Consider the following 24,241-nt stretch of genomic DNA (forward strand, 5'->3'; position numbering starts at 1 on the left):
GAGGTCAATGTGAACATAACTCTAGAGTTTTCTGTTTGGAACTCCAGATGAGGTATTCCCAACTTTTCTACCTAATTGTTGATATGCATCATTCCACCAGAAGAGGGCAGGCCACCCATGCCTCATCAACAGTGAGCAGTAAACCCTCCCTAAATGCTACAAGGTCACTCCTAACATAAGGACAGCCTGATTCCAAAAGGCTCTGGTGTAACGACGAGTCCAGTATTTGTGAGGAGAAGGAAATAATGGGATATAGAAAATAGTGGGACATGGTTGTCAGAGTGGGAGTCTCCTGAGATTGCTGTCATCAGTTTCAACACGCTGCTAGCACTGGCTGTGCTGTGAATGGCAGAGAAGCATACATGCAAATGTGAACAGACCCCAGGGTGCCATAACTCTTCATCTTACCACAGCAGGGGAGAGCAGGGACTGGTAGTTTAATAAAACACCAGTGGCTGCTATCTGTTCCAGCCATTTTCTACTGGCGTCTCTGCTGCTCTCTTCATATTCCCCATTGTTGTTGTATCGATAGTTGAGAGCAGCCAGTAACTGCTCTGAAAAGGTGCAAATGGCAGCCACAAGAGATTGGCAGAAGATGGAATCTCGCCTCAGCTGTAGCTCAGTATCTGCAAGAGAAGGAGAGACACACAAACAAGTCATGAGAATACTTCTTTTATCTCATTGCCAAAGAGGCAGTTTCTATGTATGTGTGAGATATTTAGCTTCTGCTGTAGCTTTACATAGTTGTAACAGGTAACATCTTGCTGTGTGACCTGGGTGTAGAAATAAAAACAGCATTGCTGGGAAAACTTTGCCAAAAATTTTCTAGGCCACTTGGCTCTTTGTTTTACATTTGCCATCTGCATGCTCCTTCTTCTGGGAAGAACTCCTTCGTGCCATATCTAGACTGATTCCTTTCTTTTTATGTTTAAAGAAGCAAGAGAATTAATGAAAGAGGATCTCTGTCACTGCTTCTCTTCTGAGCTATTAGAGATTCATCTTCCCCTCATCTACCTGTATTTCATGGGCTCCCTATATGCTTAATGCTTTAACTGGGCCAGCCCATAGGCTACCAATTGGTTTCTGTTTCTTGGGAGGATTTTGCTTCCAGTCCAGCTGCCAGGCAGCCACATTCTGGTCCAAGCAACCTCGTCACACTTAAGGGGATTGCAGGCCAAAGACAAACATGAATAAGTGAGGAGCTCCTTCCCAGGCACCCTGGGCTCCTTCAACAGTACAGCAGTCTGTCATTGCCAAGGCAGTGTTCCACAGAGAAAGAAGCTGAAGACACCATTCAGAAGCTTTGAATCTTTAAAGTTTCTACGAAGCACTGAGCATGGTGTCCTAACTGATACACTCCAGGCGCAGGGCCATATCTTCAATTTAAAGGCAACCAGTCCTTCCAGCAGTGCTCTGTACTCCCCAAGTAAGGCAAAGAGAGCACAGAAATTTCTGTCCTCAGAGCTAGGGAAAAGCCAATCTCCACAAAGCTGGCATAACCTCTTCAGTGCCATCTGCTCTTCCATTCTTTCCAGAGGATATTAGGGAAAATGCTGCAGGAGATAGGGCAGAGGTAGACACTTATGAAATCATTACATCTGTTGTCATTAAATAACAGCCTTTATGGATGCTAAGGTGACACTGCAGGCAGGTTTTGACAGACTCATGGACCAGCTCTGGCAGGAGCAGAGGCAACAGAGCCATACTAATTTACCATTTTCATTCTAAGAAAACTTGAGAATCTAGCTGGCACAGCAAATTAATGACATCCTATTTCAGTCATGTATTACCTCATTTGCAAACAAAACTACACCAAGTACAAGTTTCAATCACAACAGGAGACTACTCATTCACTCCTAGGAAAGGCCTGTCATTTGATCTGCAAGTACAAAGTTTAGTGCATTATAGCAGATAACGATATCCATTCACAGTGTATTTATGTGCTGTCTCCACACTTAGGTTTTTAGTCTGCTCCTAGCTATGATTTCAGTATACACACTCCTAAATCCCTAACTTGCCCATTCTGTTTGGAAAGATGTCAGTGTCTGTGTTCTCACAGAAAGTTGTGCAACACATCTCATTTTTGCTGCATGTTTTCACCACAGAAGGAAACAGGAAAGGCCATCTGGGAGTGAGAGTTGTACAAAAGAAAAAAAAGACAGAAAAAACAGTTCTTGTGCAACATCAATGACTAGCCAGGAGACACAGCAGCCTACAAGGAATTGAAGCAACACAAACTGAAGAATAGATGTCAGATGCGTGAAAAGGCTGTCCCAGATGCAGAGCACAAGAAATGTTAGCATAAAATGCCAAGACTAAAGCTAAATGCTCAGGAAATAACACTCAGAGGTATGCACATGGAGTCACATAAATCTCTGTTAGGGACGTGTATGTACAATCTTGTGTTACAAGAAATCAAAACACCTTACCCGTGCATTTTAACAAGGCCAAAAGCAGTTGATTCTTCCCATCTAAAACAGTGAAGAGAAGGAAGGAAGTCAACATAATGCCAATATAGATTTTACTCTATTGGATTAACCGTCTTCTCATTCTCCACAATTCTTGCCTCTCCTCACCCCTTGCATGGCTATTTCTCTGTACTATCATAGTCCTTACTCACATGGGCATTTTAATCATACAGAAAGAATTTTACAAGCTAAATGCTCTACTAACTACTATGAATTATTGGAAATGAATTGTACATACAGATTAATACTTAATGAAGAAACTTTTCCCAGTGCTTTGCACTGGAGTGTAAATATCAGATTTAGCTAGCCTATTCCACTCCAACCTGACTACAATGGTTTAGGACAGTTTGACCCGTATTTCCCTAGAGTGCAGTACAGCCTTATTACAAATAGACATAAAAACGAAAAATTGAACTGCTAGACTCGTTTAGATGAGAGCTCTCCTTTCCCTCTGAAACTGATAACAATCTTTACCCCATTTACAGACCTTCCACATATTTTTGTATGATTTCAACAAGGTTTTTGATGCGCAATGGAAGGTTCCATGGATCTTCTTGAATGCTGGCTTGAATATTATTCCGGCATCTCACTGTGGTTTCTTCCTTCTGTTTAAATTCTAGGAAAAAAGATGAGTTTGTTAGGCAGTAAGGAAGTGCAATGTAGAGTGGTTTTTGATTCAAAATATGCATACTATCAATAGCAACAGTTGTGAATGAAAGAGGTTCTTAAGTAGACAGTGCAGAAGGAGAAAAATATATATATATATTTCTATAATCCTATAATCAGCAGTCTCCTAGCACTGTTTGCAGGATCATAGACCAGAAGTCGTATACGTGGGTGATGTGCATGGTAAGAAGAGCTCTGTGTGAGTCATATCTGACATTGTTACCTTCTGTTCTCTCTGACTTTCATATATGATCCAGCTGCCTGCAAAATGTATCTAAAGTTTCTGGCTGTGCAGATTCAGATCAGCCTTTTGGCTGCAGCTGTTGCATCCCATAACACTGATGAGAAGTTAGGAACCATTCTGCTTTCTTTCACCTGATGGCAGCTAATTGTTTAATTACAGAGTGGAGAATCTATTCTTCATGACTTAGCTATGTAGCTAAGCTATAAAGCCCACTGCTGGTAATAAAATCTGTAAGCAAACAGAAAAATGGTGCCAAATAGCTGCGCCAAACGGAAACAGGACAAGCATTCAAATTTACATTTGTCACTGAAAGGTGTCTGCAATAGCAATTAAAGAGATGCTTTGGTCTGGGGATTCCAAATGTAAGCAGTGCTTTTGTGCTCGTTAGTGTAATGAATGTGCAATCATCAGTTAACTTCAGTTAACTAAAAGACCCTCTCAGTCTAATTAATCTAGTTGTAATAAATTAGACACCATTTAAGTGAAATAAAATAAAGGAAGTGAACACAGGGTGTCTGTGATTTCCTCACTTCATTCCAACAATGCACTGAAAGACTAACTAATCAACACAGATGTGAACATGTTTGTGAAGATGAGTTCATCTAACAGAACTTCGTATGGTCTATTTCTGGAATCAGGAAAAAAAAAAAGGCACAAAGAAACCTCTTCTAGATTTTGCCACTGTGACTTAAAAATAGAACTTGTCAAGGTTGGGAGGCCCAGAACTGCAGCACCTGAAATATATTAGAAGTAGTAGGAAACAGTTCAGATTTCAATTGGGAAAGGAAATGCAGCAAATGTTCAGAAAATAAAGCTTTGGTATTTCAGTGAGAGAAGAAACCACATCCTGGGCCCCTAAACCATTATGACAAATGTCCTAAACATGCTCCCTGAAGAAAAAGAAAACATGGTATCATTTGTTTGCTCTCTATGGGAATCAGTTTTCAAAATAAGTGACATGTAAGGATGAGTTTACTCTGGCAATTACCCATCTCTGAAGAAAAGCAGAAGTCATTAAGCAAACTCAGGCAGAACCTTTTGGTGCCTCACATCTACAGTCAGTCCCTTACCAGCTAATCAGTGTTCACCTTGACTCTGACATAACTGTGCCTTGTACTTTTGAGGTACATATCTGTGTGCTCACATCAAAGGATGGATCTGGATACTTGTGAAAATGCTGTAAGGATTCAGTAGCATATAAAAGTGTTCTGTGTGTTTTAAAAAGAATCTGTGCAGAATTTCAGTAATCAGACATGAGACCTGCCTTTAGAGTCATTGAGTACCCTGAGCTGGAAGGAACCCACAAGGATCATCAATAATACAACTCCTAATATACAACTGGATAGACTGCACAGTTACATAACTCTGTTTGGCAACATGGTGTGTGTGCATTCATGGTAATCTCTTAAGTCCTAGAAAATCACATTTTTAAATACAATCAGCCTTCTTCCTTACCTTGCAAACTGTGGTCCATTGGAAAGTGCTTGGTTTCTTCAAAGGCTTTAGTTATTGCTGGTCCTTTTAGAAGTGCATTAATTGCATCAACCTACAATAGAAATATTTTCCATGTTAGACTTGTGGAAAAAAATCTGAATGAAAATCTTCTGGAAAAATGCAAAAGCCATTACAGCATTCATATTTTTGAATGAGTTTCTCTTTGTTAATAAATATTATTAAGACTTTCTAGCCATGAATTACCCTCGAGAGCCTCCCACTGAATAATGTTCTACACAAAGAGCAAGCCGCATGCTGATGTGATAAAACCCATTACAAAACAATTCTCTGGTGCTAGCCATCTATAAAGACATCTGTAGACTGAACTTGTGAGAACTCTCCTCAGATCTAGAGGTGTGATTCATGAAGATTGTGCATTTTGTTCATCTTCTTTTCTCCTTTTCATCAAAGCTTTTTTCTCTTTAATGCTTCATACAAACCAGCTCAACATTGCTTATATCACAGAATCACAGAATTGTAGGGGTTGGAAGGGACCTCTAGAGACCATCGAGCCCAACCCCCCTGCCAAAGCAGGTTCCCTACACCAGGTCGCACAGGTAGGCGTCCAGGCGAGACTTGAATATCTCCAGAGAAGGAGACTCCACAACCTCCCTGGGCAGCCTGTTCCAGTGCTCCGTCACCCTCACCGTGAAGAAGTTCTTACACACATTCGTGTGAAACTTCCTATGCTGCAGCTGATGTCCGTTTCCCCTCGTCCTGTCTCCATGTACCACTGAAAAGAGACTGGCCTCACCGCTATGGCCGCCACACCTCAGATATTTATAAACCTGGATCAGGTCCCCTCTCAGTCGTCTTTTCTCAAGGCTAAACAGACCCATATCGCACAAGGCAACTTGAATGCTGACAAAACTGTTTGATAAAACTGCCATACAATATGCTTCCAGCTTCCTTCCCTCAGAACGTGATTTCATTAAACAATCTGATACTTAGAAATTCCTGTGTTGACACTGATAAAGAGAAAGCAATTCTTTGTAACAGTAATAATCCTTTTTGTACCTGGTTAAAAAGATGCTCCAGGCAGCCATGAAGTTTGTCTTGTTTGTCTAAAGGAATCCTCATATCACTGGGAAGCTCATCTCCTAAGAAAACAAAGATAAGTTTTTAACTGTCTTATCAGCATAAGCTGTGATGAGGCCAGAGATGACACAAGCACATCCTCACACTGCAGTGGGTGAAAATTGATCACTGCTTTATCTCAAATTCCAAATACTCATACTTCTTTCACATAATACAAAGACTTACTAGTTCTTCCATACTCTAAATTTCCTGTGGTTTGTTAGAAAAAGAACAAATCTTGATCTTTTCATATTCTTTTGATTAGTTTGAAGAAACCATATTTGCAATTGAAACATTTGCTTATAATCAGCAAAGACTTATCAGCCCTATTAAAAGGTCTGCTATGAGAAAATATGCATGTTACCTGGGCATGTACTCACCTGATCCCATCTCATCACTGCCCAAGTAAGAGCTATTACTCCGTACACTGGTGTAAGACAGCACTGAATCCCGGTTGCTGTTACATTCACTAGAAAGAAAAGCAAAGTAGGTGACTGATGCTCCCAGTCTGAAGCGAAGGAGGTCCTGGCCTATGATAAACTATCGTGTACACTAATCCCCAAGTCACATTCTCTTATGCATATGCAAAAGAAAACCTAATTACGTAGAATATTTGTTGCCAGCTCTCGGGATATCACTGTAACAGCATAAATAGAAACTCCTCAAGTTGGGAGAGGAAATTTAAGCAATCCGTACCACTGGAATACCAAGCATGGCAGATCTGCAAACTGCCTAAGGAAGCAGAAGAGTCACTCCAGTTGCTTTCACACCACTGCTGGCTGATGCTTACATGAAAAATTGCAGCAAGAATCATTTCATTTCAGTTTATACTAACTATAACTATAACTTTTCTGGTGATCAGAAAATCAATGGATATCAGTCTGCCCCCTCCAGTTAAATGACACAGTGTTTCTAATGGCACAAGCCAAAAATAAAACTCACAAAATTCTCCACATTGTCTTTTCCTCTACTTTATTTTAGAATAAGGTGAGATAAAAGAGTAAGAGCAATTGAGAGAACCCTAATATGGATTCTTGCCTGTCCTTTCTTAAACCTATTGCCAAAGATACTTGTTTTTTTTCTAAAAACTAATTTATAGCATCTATATCACAATATAAGCCCTTATGAAATGTGACTTATGATTCTTATGAAGCACTACCAGTGCAAACAAAATATTTTCTTATTTGCAATCTGTTTATTTTTGTAGTTCCTCAGTAGTTTTTCAGATCAAAATTATAAAAACACACTTTGTTCTCTATTGGATAACTGTTATCTGTAATATATGCATAATTGTCTCATAAAGACAGAACAGAATAATCTTTCTCTATTTACATTTATGTGTAAAACTTTGGAACAAGTGACAGATCCACAGGCACTGTTCTTAATGTCACTTTGTTACACAGGATGGATTATCTGCAATTATAGAAATCATTTAAACTAAACTCTTCACAGGATTCCTATCAACAATGAGAGAAATACTTCACATTTCAATAAAGCAGCTCTTGAGCATGTGTGCAGACTTAAATCTAGAACCACAAATAGATACTGCAGATCTCAATATTCTAAGTGCTAGTTCTGATCCTTTACTGACTGGATATTTGCTGTCTTGTATTCAGCTGGGCCAGACCCTGTGCAGACTATCTTCTTTGGCCTTTTCTGATGGAGAGATTGGACCATGAGGACTCCAGATGTTCACTGCAATGTAAACTATTCTGATTCTGTCATTTCTGCAGACCTGTAAGAATGCCACATGGTACCACTTGCAGTATTACAGAAAACCATCACCTAGTAAAGAATCATGCCTGTAGTAGCATGGAAGTAGCTAAGACGTATCATTTATTCAACTTATTCTAAATCCTGCAAACTCACTGTAAGGTATTTTTACTTCTTTGCATAGAAGTCCTATGGCCTTCCAATTAATGCAGAAATGACCTATTAATGTTGTAAAATTGCAATGGTCAGACATGATTGCAACTTGTTCCATTTTTTGTGAAGTAAATTTTTCAAATGTTACCTTCCAAGAAAGACAGAGTTGGAGTGTGTGAAATTTCCTTCAGTAACAAATATTCCAGGAGAAGCAGTAGTCACTTGTGTCCCAAAACAAGATTTCAAGACACCTGAACAAACATTTGCACTTGTGGTTTCAGAGGCCCATTAAGAATAAAAAAAAAAAGCCCATTTCTGTTTCTCAGTGTTTTAGATTTCTGGGAAAATTGTTTGCAAAATTGAATGGAAAAAAACCTTATAATAGCAGCTATTATCAAGCTGAAAACTCTGAAGCTTCTGAAGTTTACAGCTATATGATATAGAAGGGGAAAGTCAAGCTAGATTTACTTACTTCATTTTGTTATGTTTTTGTTAATATTCTAGAAGGGCTGGTATTTTGACATTATTTGGAATGGTACTTGATATTTTGGCATGAAACATTTTTTCAGACTAACCTGTAGGAGTCTCTGAAACTCATTGTGTCATGTCCAGAGTCTTCCTGGTCCTCCTCAGAAACTTTGAAACAGACCTTCTTGATGCCACCATGCTCAGCTTTCTCAGGATCACTCTCTTCTGTTCCCAGAGAAGGTGGAGACGACTCCTCAGTGGATGGTGGCTCACAGACACCAGCTTCTGTAGGTTCTGTTATGGTGGACAGAAGTCTGCAGAGGTAAAACATGTGGCTGTCAGGGACTGGTGGATAGTTTCACAAATGAGCTATAATGGCTATGACCAGAATTCAGCTATGTGAAATCAAAGACAACCTTGCCAGTATTTATACATGGACTAAAGCTATGTAAAATTGTGAGCTCTAAAAGAGGTTCACTGAAATCTGTTTATCTCAATTCACAAAAACTCCTGTTTCTGCAGGAACCTTATCTCCACAAGGAACAATTTAATTGCTGTAACAATGCAGCCTGAAAGGGCTCTGTTTTTAATTCAACAAAGTCTGCATTTTCTCTATCCCAGGCACTTCCCCAGGGTTTCTCCCCTGGGTAAGTGCTTGTGCTCACAGGTTCTCTCCCCAGCAGCTCTTATTCTTTCTTAAATGTGTTTGAGCCAAGGCACTACAAGCTTGCTGACCAGTTTAAGTTTTTGGTGCATTATGGGCTCTTTTCTTTTGTTAACAAAAGCAGCTGTGGCCTCATGTCACAGCGATCATTCCTGCAGCACCTGCTAGCAAATCCCTTCCAGTTATGTCCAATACACAGACCAACTATTCAAATCCTTAAGTACCATTTCTAGAAGACCTGTGATGATAAAAAGAAAAAAGGAAAAGGAAAACAAGTTTAAAAGAGAAAGCTGCTGGAAATCACAAGTTTTATTTGGTCTGCCTTATGTCAGACAAAACCTCAAGGTGAGGCACCCTGTCTATACAGAGTTCCAAAACCACTGGCACACAAAACACTCTTACCTGCTAATATAGCATACATTAAGCAAAACAGTGGCTGTTGAATTCAGGTAGACTTTTAGGTGCAAAAGGCAATAGTAAACACATGGGTGGATCTGCATGTGGTAGGTTTGACACTTCATAACAGTCAATGAGCTGTAATGCAAGTGTAATAAGAGTATAACAGTAGGGGCTGATAATGAGATTTCTGGGGTTAACATCTCCCTTTTAATCAGATTTGCTCTTTGCAGTGCATACTGGATTCTTTACTTACTTATTTATCTGAACGACGTATTGCTTCATTTCCTTCACTGCAATGTCAAGTTTGTTAAAAAGGTGCAAGTATGAGTCCTGTATCTCTCGATCTTCCTGTTTGAGCAGAAAACTGAGTCCCCTTTCTTCCTGACTTGTTCCTCCATTCTGCTGGCCAAAACTACCATCAAGATCTCCATCTTCTGGGGTCAGACATCTCCAGGATGGTGCAGCCATAGTGGTGATGCAATGTTGAGTATATGAGACTGGATTTACGGTACCTACTAAACGTTAAAGAGTCTGGTTAGTATGGCTCTCATCTCCATGAATCTCCACAATCCAACCCAATAATGCTAGTTTAGGATAGGTAGAATTTAAGAAGAAAATAAAAATGTCACATGATTATTTTATATAATCATATTCCATTACAAAATCTTTTGTTATTATTTTTCATTTTCCCTGTCATACCAACTAGGTGTTTTGAATTTAGTACAGTCCAGAGACAGGTTAAATTATGGGAGTAATGACAGCAAGTATCCACTCATATACTATCCATTTTGCACATCTGAGTACCTAAATGCATTTGTTGTTAATGAATTCAACCTCTTGGCAGTTGGTCTGTGTTATTATTCTCCAAGATTTAAAAACATTTACATAACACACGCACATATATATATAAATACATGTATACATCAAGACATAGGATGATGTAATTACAGAAGATAAAATATGTTTTCTTTTTAAAATGCTGACAATTTTGGTACTGCTATATTTAAAATACCATGGAATTTTAATAACTTCAACTAAGTGGGGCTTCTTTATTCATTCATTTTGAATAAAAGCAATATATTCTTCAGTGGATTGGTCAGACTACAATTCACTGTATCTTTTCCAAACATTCCTGAACTCTGACTTTGTTAGACAATGAATCAGATGGATATTATGAGATACTATGATGAAGAAATGTTGGAACTCAGATATTCAAGTTGCAGGATAAATGCTATGTAGCAGCTACTTTTCAAGAAGTACATCCCCTTGAGACAGAATAGAGACTTCCAGCTCCAAGATATGGAATTTATTTACTAATTAGGAAAGAAAATAGTATTGCAGTCTGATTGAACAAGTTTTCAGCCTGAATGTAACCTCTCTTCACAGCATAGAACCTTTTCTAGCACTACTATTACAACACAAGCAGTTATTGTTTTACTATAAAATTTTGAAGAGAAAACAAGGGTAATGGCAAGACTTTGTTTCTTTGGAACTAATTTTGACTTCATTGAGCAGTGTAAAGATGCAACTTTCTATGCAAATAAAAATCAGTATGACTTGAAAAGTTAAATATCACCTTGTTCTGGATCAAGACCAATAATAGAAGGCTTTCGTCCAATGCGAATGCTGAACGACCTCCCTGCTGAGGTAGTGTTTTTGGGGTATGACACCTCCATGAGGTTAATATGGCAGTTGGTGGGGCAGAAATCCATGCTGTTGAGGGAATGTGGTTCCATGATGGCTTGTTTGAAGGCTGGGCTCACCTTTGTCTTTAATCCATCTGCAAACTGGGAGAAATAAAGTAAGGATATGCTATTTCATTTGCAAAAAAAAATACGAGGCAATGTAGATAATCCTCTTCTCTTCCTGCTTCTTATTCAGAATCATGATTTCTGCTGCAGCTGAACAGCAGCATCCCCCATCAACTGCTCATAAAACAGCAAATGAAAGCAATAAGCAGTACTTTCTAGGGCACTCTTTTCAACCAGCTCAGGTAACTTGTTTGCACTTTGATATACTGTACATATGCTCATCTTTATTCTACAAATCAAACATTGATCATTCTGTTGTGACCACATTTATACAGTGACATGGTGGAGAAAAGCCTGCAATAATATTTTCCAACTCCCAGCTCTGACAAGCTGAATGGAGCAATTTAAGGTTAGGTCCTTTTTCCTCAGAACTTGTATTCAAATAACACATAGAGCTGTTGTCATGCTGCTGTAAAGCAGTTTGGATCCATTAATAAAGAAAATCAAAACCCAGTTATCGCTATGCAGAACTGTCTTGAGACTTCAATAACAAGTAGGGTTGTACCTCTTGGTAGTTTGCAAGCCGCCTGCTAATGCTTTCCAGCTTAGTGTCACAGATCTGCCGGAACTCATACTGGGGCATGGTGGCCACAGCACTGCTTAGGGATATGAGCCTTTTGCAATTCCTTACAAAGTGATTGTCTTCTGCAGCAAAGGCCTCTAAAATCTAAAAAGACAGAATTTTAATTATGTAAGACTTGACAGTGAAGCAAAATTCCACCAAATAAATGGTAAATCCTGTATAATGTCATGCTTGAGTAAGGTTGCCTTCAGAACAAGTTGCTGTTATAACCACCTGCATGTCTACTCCTCAGACAAACAAAACATTTCTCAGAAACTTTCTGAACAACAAATTGCTCAAGATATTCACTGCGCACTGCCAAGGTAATCTGGCTCTGGCACACTTTGACTTTCATTGAGCTTAACAATAACGTCACTGGGATGTGACAGAAATATTTACTATTATCTCATCATTGTGCATAGATGGATCAAAATACATGGCACATGTTTCTATCTCCTTCGTTCAGTGATCCATCCAGTCCATCAGATGGGGAAAAAAAAAGCTTGATTTTTTTTTCTAGAGTAAAGCAAATTCTTGCCTGAAGAGATTAATCTTCAGTATCATCAAAAAGTACATTACCAGTCAGAAAATAGCAAGAATTCCAAAGCCTCTCAGTTCCAGAGAGACTCTCCTCTCTCTCCCTCAACAGCTGAAATCTAGGAAGATTTTGCTCACTTGCCCACAACAAATGAGAGCTAGTTTGAGTTAGTCCATTCTAATGAGGAAAACTCCAAGCAGAGTTGAGACAACTGCATGCCACCTCATCTGAAGTAACAAGACAATTGACAGAGAAATGCCCATATTATTCTCTTCCCAGTTCTGTTCAGGAATGAAGCTGGCCATGTATGTTGGTCAGGTACCTTTGCCGTGAGACAGAAGCAACCTTTTGGTTCCACAATTTTCTCTAGGACAAAGGATTTGATTCCTGCACTGCTGACATATTCATATACCACCCCATGCTCCAGGTGAGTGTTATCCACAGTCAGGCTAATGAGAGGTGTTTCTTCACCACTTATCAGTGGAGAGCTGATGGTCTGTTGTATCTGGGCTGGAAACAAAATAAGTCATTAGAGGCGTTTAGCAGCACACATGAATACAGAAATGCAGAGGAAAGAGAAGTCTGCTGAGAGGTATTAAATGCAAAGACACAACGATACAACTTCTGGCTCAAGGAGTCTGGGAGCCACAGACTGCTAGAGGCTGGGAGGGTATTGTGAAGAAAACATTTGCTGTTGGCCACTACAAGAGAGTTTTAGACAATCCACATGCTCCAGTTCAGATTCTGATGTTCTTCCAAGTGTGCACATGCACATCCATGCACAGAACACCATTTTAGTTCTGTTCAGCATTCACATACGTAGTCCCTCACAAAAGCTTTCAAAGGGAAGTGAAGTACATTAATCTTAGAGCCTTGTTGCTTCTAACAACCCTCTGGAATGCCACTTTTCTGTTGAAGTTTTAGGAAACTAGATGATCTTTGAGGTCCTTTTCAACCAAGGCCATTCTATGATTCTATTAAGTGTAAGATGTACTTTCTGTACACCTATAAGACTGAGATGGTAAGGGCAGAGATGGGGTGAGGAGATGACATTTTTAAATAAGGGCAACAACATTGTCATCAGAAAAGAAATTTAAATTTTAATCAAATTGAGATTTGCCAGAGGACTGCTCCCTTGCCTTTAGAAGCACCCCCTCCTGCTGTTCCAATGCCAAACTGCACGGTTTGGCCATCAGACTACCAGCCTCAGCAGTCCTTACTTGGGATTCACAGAGATATTCCTGGAGAAGTTGCCAGTGGCAATCAGAGAATCCAGGCTCAGACCTTTGGAGTGGATCTGGCTTCAGTATTCTCCCCTACCACCTACTTTTCCAAGCAGGAAGAAATATGTCCCCCCGCACCTCTTGCTGACACAGTGGTAACACGCTCTGAAGACTTGCTCCACATCAGAATTATGTAAATGAAGTTAAATAGAGCTACTTGCAGACTTTAACCCTCAAGCTGCTACTGCCCATAAATTCCTAGTTTGTGGGGGCTACCAAATGGTTCTAAATATGCTGGACTATTCCATTTCAAAAACTGGCTTTTGTGAAGACAAGGGATGGGATCTGATTACTTTTATGGCATCCAACAAACTGAAAAATATCAAAATATCAAAAACAAAGGCAGTACCTCAAGCCTGAATCTTGTTAGTGTCCTACTTCTACCAGTGTGTAAATACATCTTATTCAGGTAAATAACATAGGTTATCTATATCTGCTTCTAAATGGTGCCTAGACTTGTGCACACAGCTTTGCTTGCATTTTTTTTTACAGGTTCTAATAATAATATATACTTTTTTTTAAAATAGCCTATAGTAGAAACTACAGAGCTAACGTGTAAAATAGAGTCCAGACACCTCATATGAGGAACCTCCTTTATCATTATTTTAAACTGTTTTTTGTCTCCTACTTAGGTTTTCAATGGACAGTTAATGCTATGATGGGAGTCTCCTTCAGGCCTTTTATTGAGTAGCTTGGCACAAGAGAGAGCCTTCAGCCTTGAGAATGGTTTTCTGATTTTTCAGTGTGCTGACATGGCTGTGTGACACTGGTATACACATCTGGTATATGGCTTGATACAAAAGCAGTCAACAAAATAAATCATTACCTACCTGAGCATGCAAGACCCTATGTCATTTACTGTGGGACTTGGGCTATAACAGCAAATAAAAAGCAGACAAGCAACATATTTTTTTCTCTACTTACATAATAAATGACATTGCTATGTATGATAAAGATTCTCTAAGGCACTAGCAGGAAACAAACATCTAAGAATTCATTTAGTGATCCTAAAATCATATTTTCTTTTCAGGAAAGAGCACATTACTCCAGACAGTTGCAGGGGTATGATTTCTATGTGTATCTCTTTTTTTATTCTACTAAATAAACTGCAACGTTAGAGCACTTCCTCTGACAGCCCTCATTTTATTACAAAGCTTTACTAGCACAAGAGATATTCAGGAATAATCGTAACACTTTATATTTCTACTGCAGTTTTCCTTCTCTAAGCCCCTAAATCTTCCCTAGGTTTCCTTCCCGTATTTAAAATCTTTACCTGATTCCTGGTGGATATTTTGAAGTGGATCCAAATCTTCATCTCCTGTCAGTGAAGAGTCTTCTTTGTTGGACCCTGGATGACTGCCATTTAGATATGCACTGGATGCTGCTTGCTGAACTCTGTCCTCCTCAGCATCTTCATGTGTTCTGTACACCCACTGGTACAATCCCTTGCAAGAAATTATGACCCCAGTAAAAAATGCCCAATGTCCATAGGGCTGGACTACAAAGGTGAATCTAGCTGCCAGTTTATTTTTATCTTCTACACTGGCTGGAATATTAACGTTATCCCAGTATTCCTCTGAATTTCAGAGACTAGAAAATCGGGATCAGTATCTGAGTGCACTCCTAGTCTTAGTAAGCAGCTAATAATGTTTAGTGGTGCATGAACTGACACACATGCTATTGGTACATGCTTTTGCAACTATACACAACTGGGATTTACTGTAATCAGCTCCCTTAGTTACACTAGAATTTTGGCATGGGAACAAGTTGAAAGAGGCTTGTGTAAGTTGCTCTTATGAACATTTAGAGAATATAAAAACACAGAAGAAAGGGAAGAATTAATGTACTTTGAGGTTTTGTATTCATACCAGCACTTCCTGTTGTTTGGTCCTGTATGCTGTAAAGTGCTCCAGAACATCCATATAATTTCCATGTGATGCATTACTCCCATTGACTTTCAAAATGCATTGTCCTGGATGAAGGCCTACAGCTGCAGCCTCAGAACCTGATAAAAGCAACAGCAGGAAAGTTAGGCAGAAAAGCCCTCTGACTATGGAAGAGAAAATTGAAAAGGTTGGAAAGGGTTTCTGGTAAAGAAGAGCAAGAAAAACCAGCTGAATGCTATCAGGCTTTTGCTAAGCCCTTATTTGAAGAGAATTTAGTTGTATGAGACAAATGTTATGTATCTATCCTTCAGAATTTCTGTAGTGCTGGGAGAAAAATAAACTTGCACCGTGCTTAGTGTATATATACATACTCTTATATAAATGTATACATGTACTCCAGCTTAATTATGCCACAATCTTCCTACTTACCTCTTCCTACTGCATGAACGTATGGTGGTGCTGCTCCCCGTATCTGAAAGCAAAGTGCTTCAGGACAATCTGGGATTTTAATGATCCTGCAGGTAGATTAAGAGGAGGAGAAAACAACATTTTAAGTTAAACTGTTAGAGCTCTAGGCAATTTTAAAAGCATTTTTCTTTGGCATTCAAAGCTGAGCTTTGGATAGAGGAAAGCACCCAAATAATTTACAAATAAATAAAAAATAAAGGGACTTGAAGAAATCATTGACTACATCTACATTCTCTAAGGCAGATGGGAGATTCTCTTTGTTAATTAAAATTTGACACTTCCAAATTTATTAATCTTTAAGCAAGTAATGCAAGACAGAAACTTCCTATGGTACTCATATCTGTATTTATTTCCATTTCCAGGGAAACCTCAGCACAGCTGTACTGACTTACAGCAACTGAGGATCTCTGCAACAAAAATAAATAGACTAAATCCAGCATCAAGTGATAAGTGGGAAGGTTCAATTTCATAAGAAATTAGGGGATTACAAAATTTAACAATGTGAAAGATATTAACAGAATCATGCTTCATAGTAAAATACCATAATGGACTGAAAAAATGGTATGGGCTGATAGAATTAGTTATCCAAAAGTAAGGCAAGCTTCAACAGAGTGGAGATTGCTTCTGCTTGAACATGTATTAGGGTCTGAGATGTTCTATACACATTATACATGTGTATAATGACAGTCCTTATGGGTCAGGGTTTTTTTGCACAAATAGGCTAGAAGTTAACTGCTATGTCCAGAATATATATCCTAACTCATTTTTAAAAGCATGGGATTCATCACTAAAAACAATCTGTGACTTTTGTACCATAATCATTTCTGTCATTTCCCTGTTTTCCCGTTGAACAGCTTCTTATTGGAAAGAGTTTACACAGTTCTCACTACAGACTGTAGAAAAAATATTTAATAATTGAAAAAAAAAAACCCTGCTTGGCACTTACTCTTTTGATTTGATGGCTACCAGAAGCCTAAGTGGTCTTCGTGAGCAGAAGGACTGGTTTAAAATGGTTTCCACTTCTGTAAATGGGCGTAGGAAAACTAAGTCCTCATTGATGGAATAGATTTTTCTTCCTGCCTGCAGGCCAGCCATCTGTAAATGAAACCAACACCACAGAAAACTTTGGATCATTGATAGTATCTCTGAAATTTCAGGCTCCAAGGTGTGTTTAGAGAGGTTTGACTGCTATTGGCAGTTCCAAGGCTTACAAAAAACTGTACATATTGTATTGGTTCATCAAATCCTTCATCATTCATCCTTAAAAGTCATCTGCATTTACAAAAAAACCAAAGAGATTTCACCAACAAACCACGTCACAGATATATCTTACTTTGTACTTCTCTGCCACATTGTTTTGTTTTCTTAATAGGAGACTTGAGGCTAGCTGCATAACCCAGTGAGATAGAGAGAAGTGTGATTTCCTCCAACCTAGAGGCTGAGCACAGGGGAACAAGAACAAGAAGTTTTTGGTCCCTAGCCATGCAAAAACAATCCATACCTAGTACCATAAGTAAATGTAACCTGTTTTTAAGTGGCCTATGCTTTTAGGAAGTACTTGCTCTTCATCAGAATAAAAGGACACAATGTTTTCATTTTAATTCCTAACTTTTTCATCTAACTTTAGTCAGATACAGATTCAGTGATAGAATCCAGATCCCCTATTCTGCCTGCTAGACAACAACCCTAAACATACTCTAAACATAAACTTTTCTGTGATCTATATCAGTAAAATGTGAATAGTAGCACCTAGATTGGGTGTTAGGATATCAAGAAAATATCAAACTTCCTTTTAGTGAAGTAAAAGTATATAAATAAATATGACTCTGTGGCTTCAACTATTAACCCTTTATAGGTTAGTATTATTTCCCTTCTGAGTCCAGCAGTTGGGTTTGCTTCTAAATGTGACAAGCCCTTTCCCTGTTCTGCCTGGAACCCTTTGGCAAATGTCTTGACTGGGAGAAAGGAAGTTAAACAGTGCCTCCATAAATCTCTTAAATATGGAACTCTGACCTTTGAAAAAAAAAACAAATCTGGAAGCGTACGACTGGAAAAACTTTGACAATGCCTACACATGGCTTGGCTTTTCTTAAATATATCAGAGATCAGTTTATCTACACTTTCCTATAATTTTTATTTTTTTCTCAAAACCAATGCTATTAATGGGAAAAACTACAAAGTGCTCTCCTTGGTTTACTTCCTAAGCTTTCTTCAGTTCATAACGTCCTCTTGTGTACCCACATTTAACGTTTTTCCTTTTTTGTACATAATGCTCCATAAAACTGATAATATGTATAAACAACAGTAGATAGATATTTTAGTTTAGAATTGAATTCTGTAAAGTTTAGTTTATTATTCAGTGGAAATGTTTATGCTATTTGCATTTAGAATCATAGAATCATTTAGCTTTAGCTTGATAAGTTTATTATAAAGTAATAATTGTAATATACATTTCTAAAGTCATTATGGCTTAGGTCTGGTTTTCTAAGATTAGCTCACACACTTAGTGTACGTGCAGCTAACTGAAATCTTTGCATATCTGCAATCATTCTAGCAGTGGATGATCAGTTTGTATTACCAACTTACTCCTTGTGCATATGGGAAACCTACCTGCACACGTAATCATAGTAAATCTATGAATGTCTGAGGTGCACAGCTCCATATGAATCCCTACAAACTAGTAACTTCGATCTAAACATCTGTTACTCTATCAGGATTTAACTAAGCAGACTAACAACAAAATGACAACTTGTCTAAGAGTAAAGACCTGCAATGTCACAGCACTTGCACTTTATGGATAATGGATGCTCCTCATGACAACTCAATGCAGCTGCCTGGATCCAGGCCACTGTATTTTCCCACACACCAGCAGCTTGCTCTTTGCAATTCATCTGCATGGCCACTGGCCAAGCGGCTGCTCTTCGAACACATGCTGTTCAAACACCAGACATCTGCTCATCACTAGACTGTTCACAGTAAGACAGCAACTACACCTCCCAAAAGGATAATCTTGTTGTTTCCTTCTGATAGAATATAATTCATAACCAGCTCCAAGATTAAAAGCTGGGGAAGAAGTCCAGCTATAACTAAGCTACAATTGAGCTAGGTTAGGAAAAAAGGTAAGGTGCAAACTGAGGAGTTGCTGACTGGTTATAGAATGTATTTTTGAAGACACATGATTTTGGGACTGGCATGAGATGTGCCATATCTAAAAACAAAAAGCCACTTGTGGCGTGTGCATGAAGTTCAGTGCTGTATGCCACCAGAGCCTGTGCATGACAACTTTGACCCTGGTGTACCAGGAGATCAACATGCCAAACTGAAAAGCAATGCATTGATCTTTAATAAACCCATGCAAGTATAGGCTCGTTCACATTTTAGTTGGTGAATCTGGAATTGTACTCTGCTCTAAAGTCTGACAGTTCTAATGAACATAATGTGCTGTGGTGAGCACTGTGAATCAAAGCTGTATGTCTTAATTTTTGTCCCTGAAAAGTATGACAGCAGGCATATGGTCTGTAAATGGCCTACAGCTGCTGAGCCACACGGAATTACATGCTGGATATCCTTCTGGTATTACAAAGCCATTAAAAAGCCCAAGATCATAATTAAATACATTACTATTGGACCTCAGGTCTTTCCAGAATGAGCCTCCAATTCAGAGACATGCAGATTTAGTTCTTTTCTTGAGCAATATTTTATGTTGAGGTTGAAAAGATGGGCTTATGGTCACAAATAATTTGTCTTGGAAGATAAAGAAAAAGATTCCTTAGAAAACTGTGTGCTTCTGTTGTTTTAAAACACAAGCAGATTTTAAGGATATTCCAGGCAGATTGCCAAAGCAAGGACAGCAGGATTATCTATCAGGCAATGGTTTACAGTGGAGGTTTAAATTAATAACATTTTTGGCCAATCTATGTTGATTTTAAAGATGGAATCAGTTTCTCTGGTGACCACAAAACAAATAAGAATTAGCAATACTGAGGTTATTTAATAATTAAACTTAAAATAAATAATAATAATAATAATAATAAAAGTCAGTATCAAGCTTCAGCTCAAAATTCCTTCCTGTTTGACATTCCCTACTTGCTAAAGTCAGCATGCTCCAGTCAGCTGTCTGCATTCAGTCAGTCATCCATGCCTACCTGTAGCCTAAAGATGGGATCAACAGATGACTATAGACATTCAAATCCTGTAATGGTTGTCCCGGACTTTTACTTGGATATTATTGCCTCTGTGTGCTGCCACACAAAGTGATTTAGTCTCCTGTCTTATCTTTATAGGTGTAATTCTCATAAGAGAATTTAGGGCATATGTTTTAAGGAAAAAAAATCACAAATCTAAAGTTTCTTCTCAAATATACCTGTTTCTTGTTGTACATCTCCACTACCCCAGCCAACATTACTTGCCCTCTCATCAGCTTTATCTGGTTCCACATCCTGGACTGCAACAAAAGAGCGATGGCAACAGAGAGAGGGAGGTGATTGTCCCCCACTAACTTGTAAGACCCCATCTGGAGTACTGTGCCTGGGGACCCCAGTATGGGAGGGATGTGGAGCTGTTGGAGAGAGGGTCCGTAGGGCCACAAAGGGCTGGAGCACCTCTTCTATGAAGAAAGATTGAAGGATTTGGACTTGTTCAACTTAGAAAATAGAAGGCTCTGGGGAGACCTAATTGCACCTTCCAGTACAAGAAGGGAGCTTACAAGGAGGGAGATCAACTTTTTATGCAAGCAGATAATGACAGTACAAGAGGGAATGGCTTTAAGCCAATGGCTTTAAGAGGGGAGATTTAGGCTAGATGTTAGGAAGAAATTTCTTACTCAGAGGGTGGTGAGGTGCTTGAACAGGTTGCCCAGAGAGGATATGGGTGCCCCAACCATGGAGGCATCCAGGGCCAGGCTGGATGAGGCCCTGGACCCTGACCTGACAGTTGGGAACTGTGGTTAGTTGGTTGGTAGTTCAAAGTCTTCAAGGTCCCCTCTGACTTCAGGCATTCTATGATTCTATGAACCAGAGGTATCCTACCATCACATAAAGATACTGTTGCTGTCTGTCATCTATGAGAAATATTCAGCAAGGAAGTCACTCACAGATGCCAAAACCCTTGGTAATTTATATAAACAGTTTACTACCAGAGGAATTGTAGAAGACTTCATATTTTCTGTTAGCTGCCTTTAAAAGAAATAGACTTTAAGAGGATGGTTTTATACCTTTTTAAAACACAGAAACATTATTAGCTAGGAAAACCCAAATATTTAGAATTAACAGGCCTTACCTCTGCAGAAGACCCTCTTCGAACTGACTTCACCACAACTGCTTTGTTCTTTTCTTCTATGTCAAATCCATAGTCATCCTCCTCAGGTAAAATCTTGAAAACAAAAAGAACACCAGGCAACACTTCATAAATACGGAGTGAGTTGAAAGGCTGAAGGATGAAGTTCAGAAATTGGACTTTTCATTTAAAGCCATGATTGACATAAACTTGCAGATCTTAAGGTCAAAAGGGACTATTGGGTTATTTGGTCTGAACTCCTACATAACACGAGCCATTGCATTTAATCTATTATTTCTGCTTTGATCCCCTTAGTGTAGTAAAGCAGAATTTCTTGGCAGTTATCCAGCTATGATCTGCAGTCTTTAAGAAGTGAGGAATGTATTCCACCCCCTTGAGGGTTTGTTCCAATAGTTAATCAATCTCCCACTAAAAATGCATGCTTCGTTACTCAGTTCCTTCGGTTTAAAATTCTAGCCCTTCATTTTTTGTAAGCTATTTCAACTTTCAATAATTCATTAATATTCTGTATTTTCCGTTAGTAAATACACTTACAGACCAAAGTGAAGTCACTTATTCACTGCTATCCATTTTAGATAAATTGGGCATCTCATGCCTATTTCTTATAGATAATTCTACATAAATCTACATCACAAGAATTGGTCATCTGGATTTAATCATTATACATCAGTTGTGATGCGTAAGAGAGAACACTGCAGGAAGACATACAAGACTCATGTAACATGCTCAGTCTGTACCCTTTATGGTTGGTAGAAGATTGTTGTTCTTGCTTCAGGAAATCTGCTTCCTTTTATTAGCACTGAGGTCACACAGACCAACCTTATCGATTTTTTTTTTTTTAATCATACAAATTATGGCAAATATATCATTTACCCAGCCTTTTCTAGTGGTTTATTAACAATGAAAAAAGCTTAATAACTCACTAATCATTTTAAAAAATGAACTAAGCCTGGCCTCTGGTAAGTGGACAAATAGAAATTGTAGTGGATAAACATCTTGCTGTGAGTTAATTCTACACATTTAAGAGCCATCCAATGAATCAGAATTGAGTTGAGAGGAGAAATAAAGCTATCTGTAATCTAGCATGCCACTAGGAAAAGCACTACTGAGAATTACTTGATTCTGATGATTCCTGCTATCTCAGAATACTGCCCTTTAACCATTAAAGTCAATCATCTTAAAATGTTGTCCTTTTTCAGGAATTAACCTTAGGAAAAAAAAACTAAAGAAATAGAATCATCCTTTCTTGCAAGAGCCCTACAGCCACGTTAAAATAATGCTTAACACAAAAGATCTGCAAAGCAAAAATCCTTCTAGAGGACGTTTAAATTAAATGACAAAAAGGAAAGAAAGGAAATTAAAAAAGATAAATGCCATTCTTTGATATTCCTAAGAAAATATTTTCAGAAACAGTGCTCTTTGAAGTACATTCAATACAAGGAGAGTTCTCTGTTAAAAAGATGAGTATATCACCAGTTAGATTTTTAGTATTGCAGGTGTAATGAGTTTCAACCCAATCCAACACGTACTTACAGCACTACACATCTGGAATTAAACAGAAACTTTTTAGGGTACCCTACCATCCAATTCTCATTTTGCATTTGAAAGGACTGTTCAGTTTCTTTGATTGGACTTTGAAAGCGTAAGCAAAAAAGATATTTAAAAATTTAGAGGCTTTGATTTGCAAAATTTAAGAATCCATCAGCTACATAAATCTACATGGTCATTTGCATGCAGCTGTCATTAAAATGCATGAATACCTTCTGTATGCTACCATTTTTAATAACCTGTCTTCCTCTGTTTCTTAGCACTGCAAAATGTATTGTTTGAAAGCAAAGAACCAAAACACATTTAAGAATCCCCAAATGCATCAACATTTGGAGCTTTATCACCATGTTTAAAGAAAGAAATCTGACATTCTGTATACTGATGTTTCTGTACTAGGAACACCCTTATGAAAAAGTAAAGTATGGATAATATTCTATATGCAATACTTGGGAGAAGACTATGATTCATTCTCTGTTAAACAATAGCAATACCTTGCAACTCCCCAGCTGATTACCACTCATCCCTAAGGAGTCCAAACCAATTAAATAACTTGCCATCTACAAGAATTATTTCTATGCCCCTGAAATACAATTGGTGCTTTTGAACGTTAAGCAAGCAGCTGTTTAATCTTGAAAAACAACCACATTAAAAAAGGTACCCATATGAGATATAAGCCTGTTTAATCAAAAACAGAAGGCAAAAACAGTCAGAAGCTATTCAAATAGAATTTCTGCAGAGATGGGAGGGAAGAGAGGGGAGAAGAAAAGCTATGCAAAGGACAGACACAATTACACCTGTGTCTGTCACATTCACAAAGCATTTTGTCGCATGGGTCATGAGAGCAGCAGTTAGCAGTGGTACCTTTCCTGTATGAGGAGGATTATGGTGTCAGAAAATGCTTGGGGCATGGGGATGTTCACTGTTTATGAAGGAAGATTGGGCAGATTTCTAGGAGAATGAAGATGGCACAGATGTGAGGCAGTTTGCTATCAGCTCATCCTCAGCTGCAGGGCAGCTTCTAGCACTGCATACATCTCGCTTGTGGTCATGCTAATATCAGGAGAGCATGAGCAGTGACAAAGTCCTGCAGATAGGCAGATGAGATTTTGTATCCTAATTTTGAATGGTAGACTGAGGTATGGAGCAACTTGAGTTCCTGCCCAGGCCATACAGTGAGTTCAAGCGTGAAATTAAACCAAAACTCAGGTAGCCCTGACTTCTGTGCTCAAACGACTGGCTTTCATTGGTCACACTTCTGTACTCAGGCCCCTGAATTACTTGAATTCTAGGACATGACACAGCCCTGTTTGTGAATTGAGTGAGACACTGCAACTATTCTCCTGTAACTACTGCAACACACTACTGGGAGATGCTGGATGCCCTGGAAAAATGCCCAGGTCTGGAAAGTTGAGATTTAGACTTAGAGTCCAGATCACCAATTCAGCATGATGGTTTTGAGAATGCTGCATAAAATGTACATAGGTATCACCTTTGAAATCAACTG

The 24,241-nt window shown here is 38.7% G+C and overlaps 1 protein-coding gene across 2 annotated transcripts in view; it reads right to left on the reverse strand.

Moving 5' to 3' along the window:
• Nucleotides 1-380: 380 nt before the first annotated feature.
• PREX1 (phosphatidylinositol-3,4,5-trisphosphate dependent Rac exchange factor 1) overlaps nt 381-24,241 on the reverse strand; it is a 73,979-nt gene continuing 50,118 nt past the window's right edge. The window contains exons 16-31 of one of the 2 annotated variants that reach the window (XM_019622254.2): nt 21,172-21,264; nt 16,841-16,989; nt 15,856-15,941; nt 15,409-15,545; nt 14,814-14,985; nt 12,580-12,767; nt 11,663-11,824; nt 10,923-11,133; nt 9,600-9,858; nt 8,391-8,597; nt 6,330-6,418; nt 5,890-5,972; nt 4,834-4,924; nt 2,956-3,084; nt 2,430-2,471; nt 381-626 (exon numbers count right to left, since the gene is read on the reverse strand). In XM_019622254.2, the coding sequence (XP_019477799.1) occupies nt 400-626; nt 2,430-2,471; nt 2,956-3,084; nt 4,834-4,924; nt 5,890-5,972; nt 6,330-6,418; nt 8,391-8,597; nt 9,600-9,858; nt 10,923-11,133; nt 11,663-11,824; nt 12,580-12,767; nt 14,814-14,985; nt 15,409-15,545; nt 15,856-15,941; nt 16,841-16,989; nt 21,172-21,264 (2,325 nt within the window). In that variant the 3' untranslated portion in view covers nt 381-399. Of the gene's footprint in view, nt 627-2,429; nt 2,472-2,955; nt 3,085-4,833; nt 4,925-5,889; nt 5,973-6,329; nt 6,419-8,390; nt 8,598-9,599; nt 9,862-10,922; nt 11,134-11,662; nt 11,825-12,579; nt 12,768-14,813; nt 14,986-15,408; nt 15,546-15,855; nt 15,942-16,840; nt 16,990-21,171; nt 21,265-24,241 lie in introns of both variants that reach the window. The other variant, XM_019622253.2, reaches the window with a different exon arrangement.

Source organism: Meleagris gallopavo, chromosome 22 (assembly GCF_000146605.3).
Source record: "Meleagris gallopavo isolate NT-WF06-2002-E0010 breed Aviagen turkey brand Nicholas breeding stock chromosome 22, Turkey_5.1, whole genome shotgun sequence".
NCBI lineage: Eukaryota > Metazoa > Chordata > Aves > Galliformes > Phasianidae > Meleagris > Meleagris gallopavo.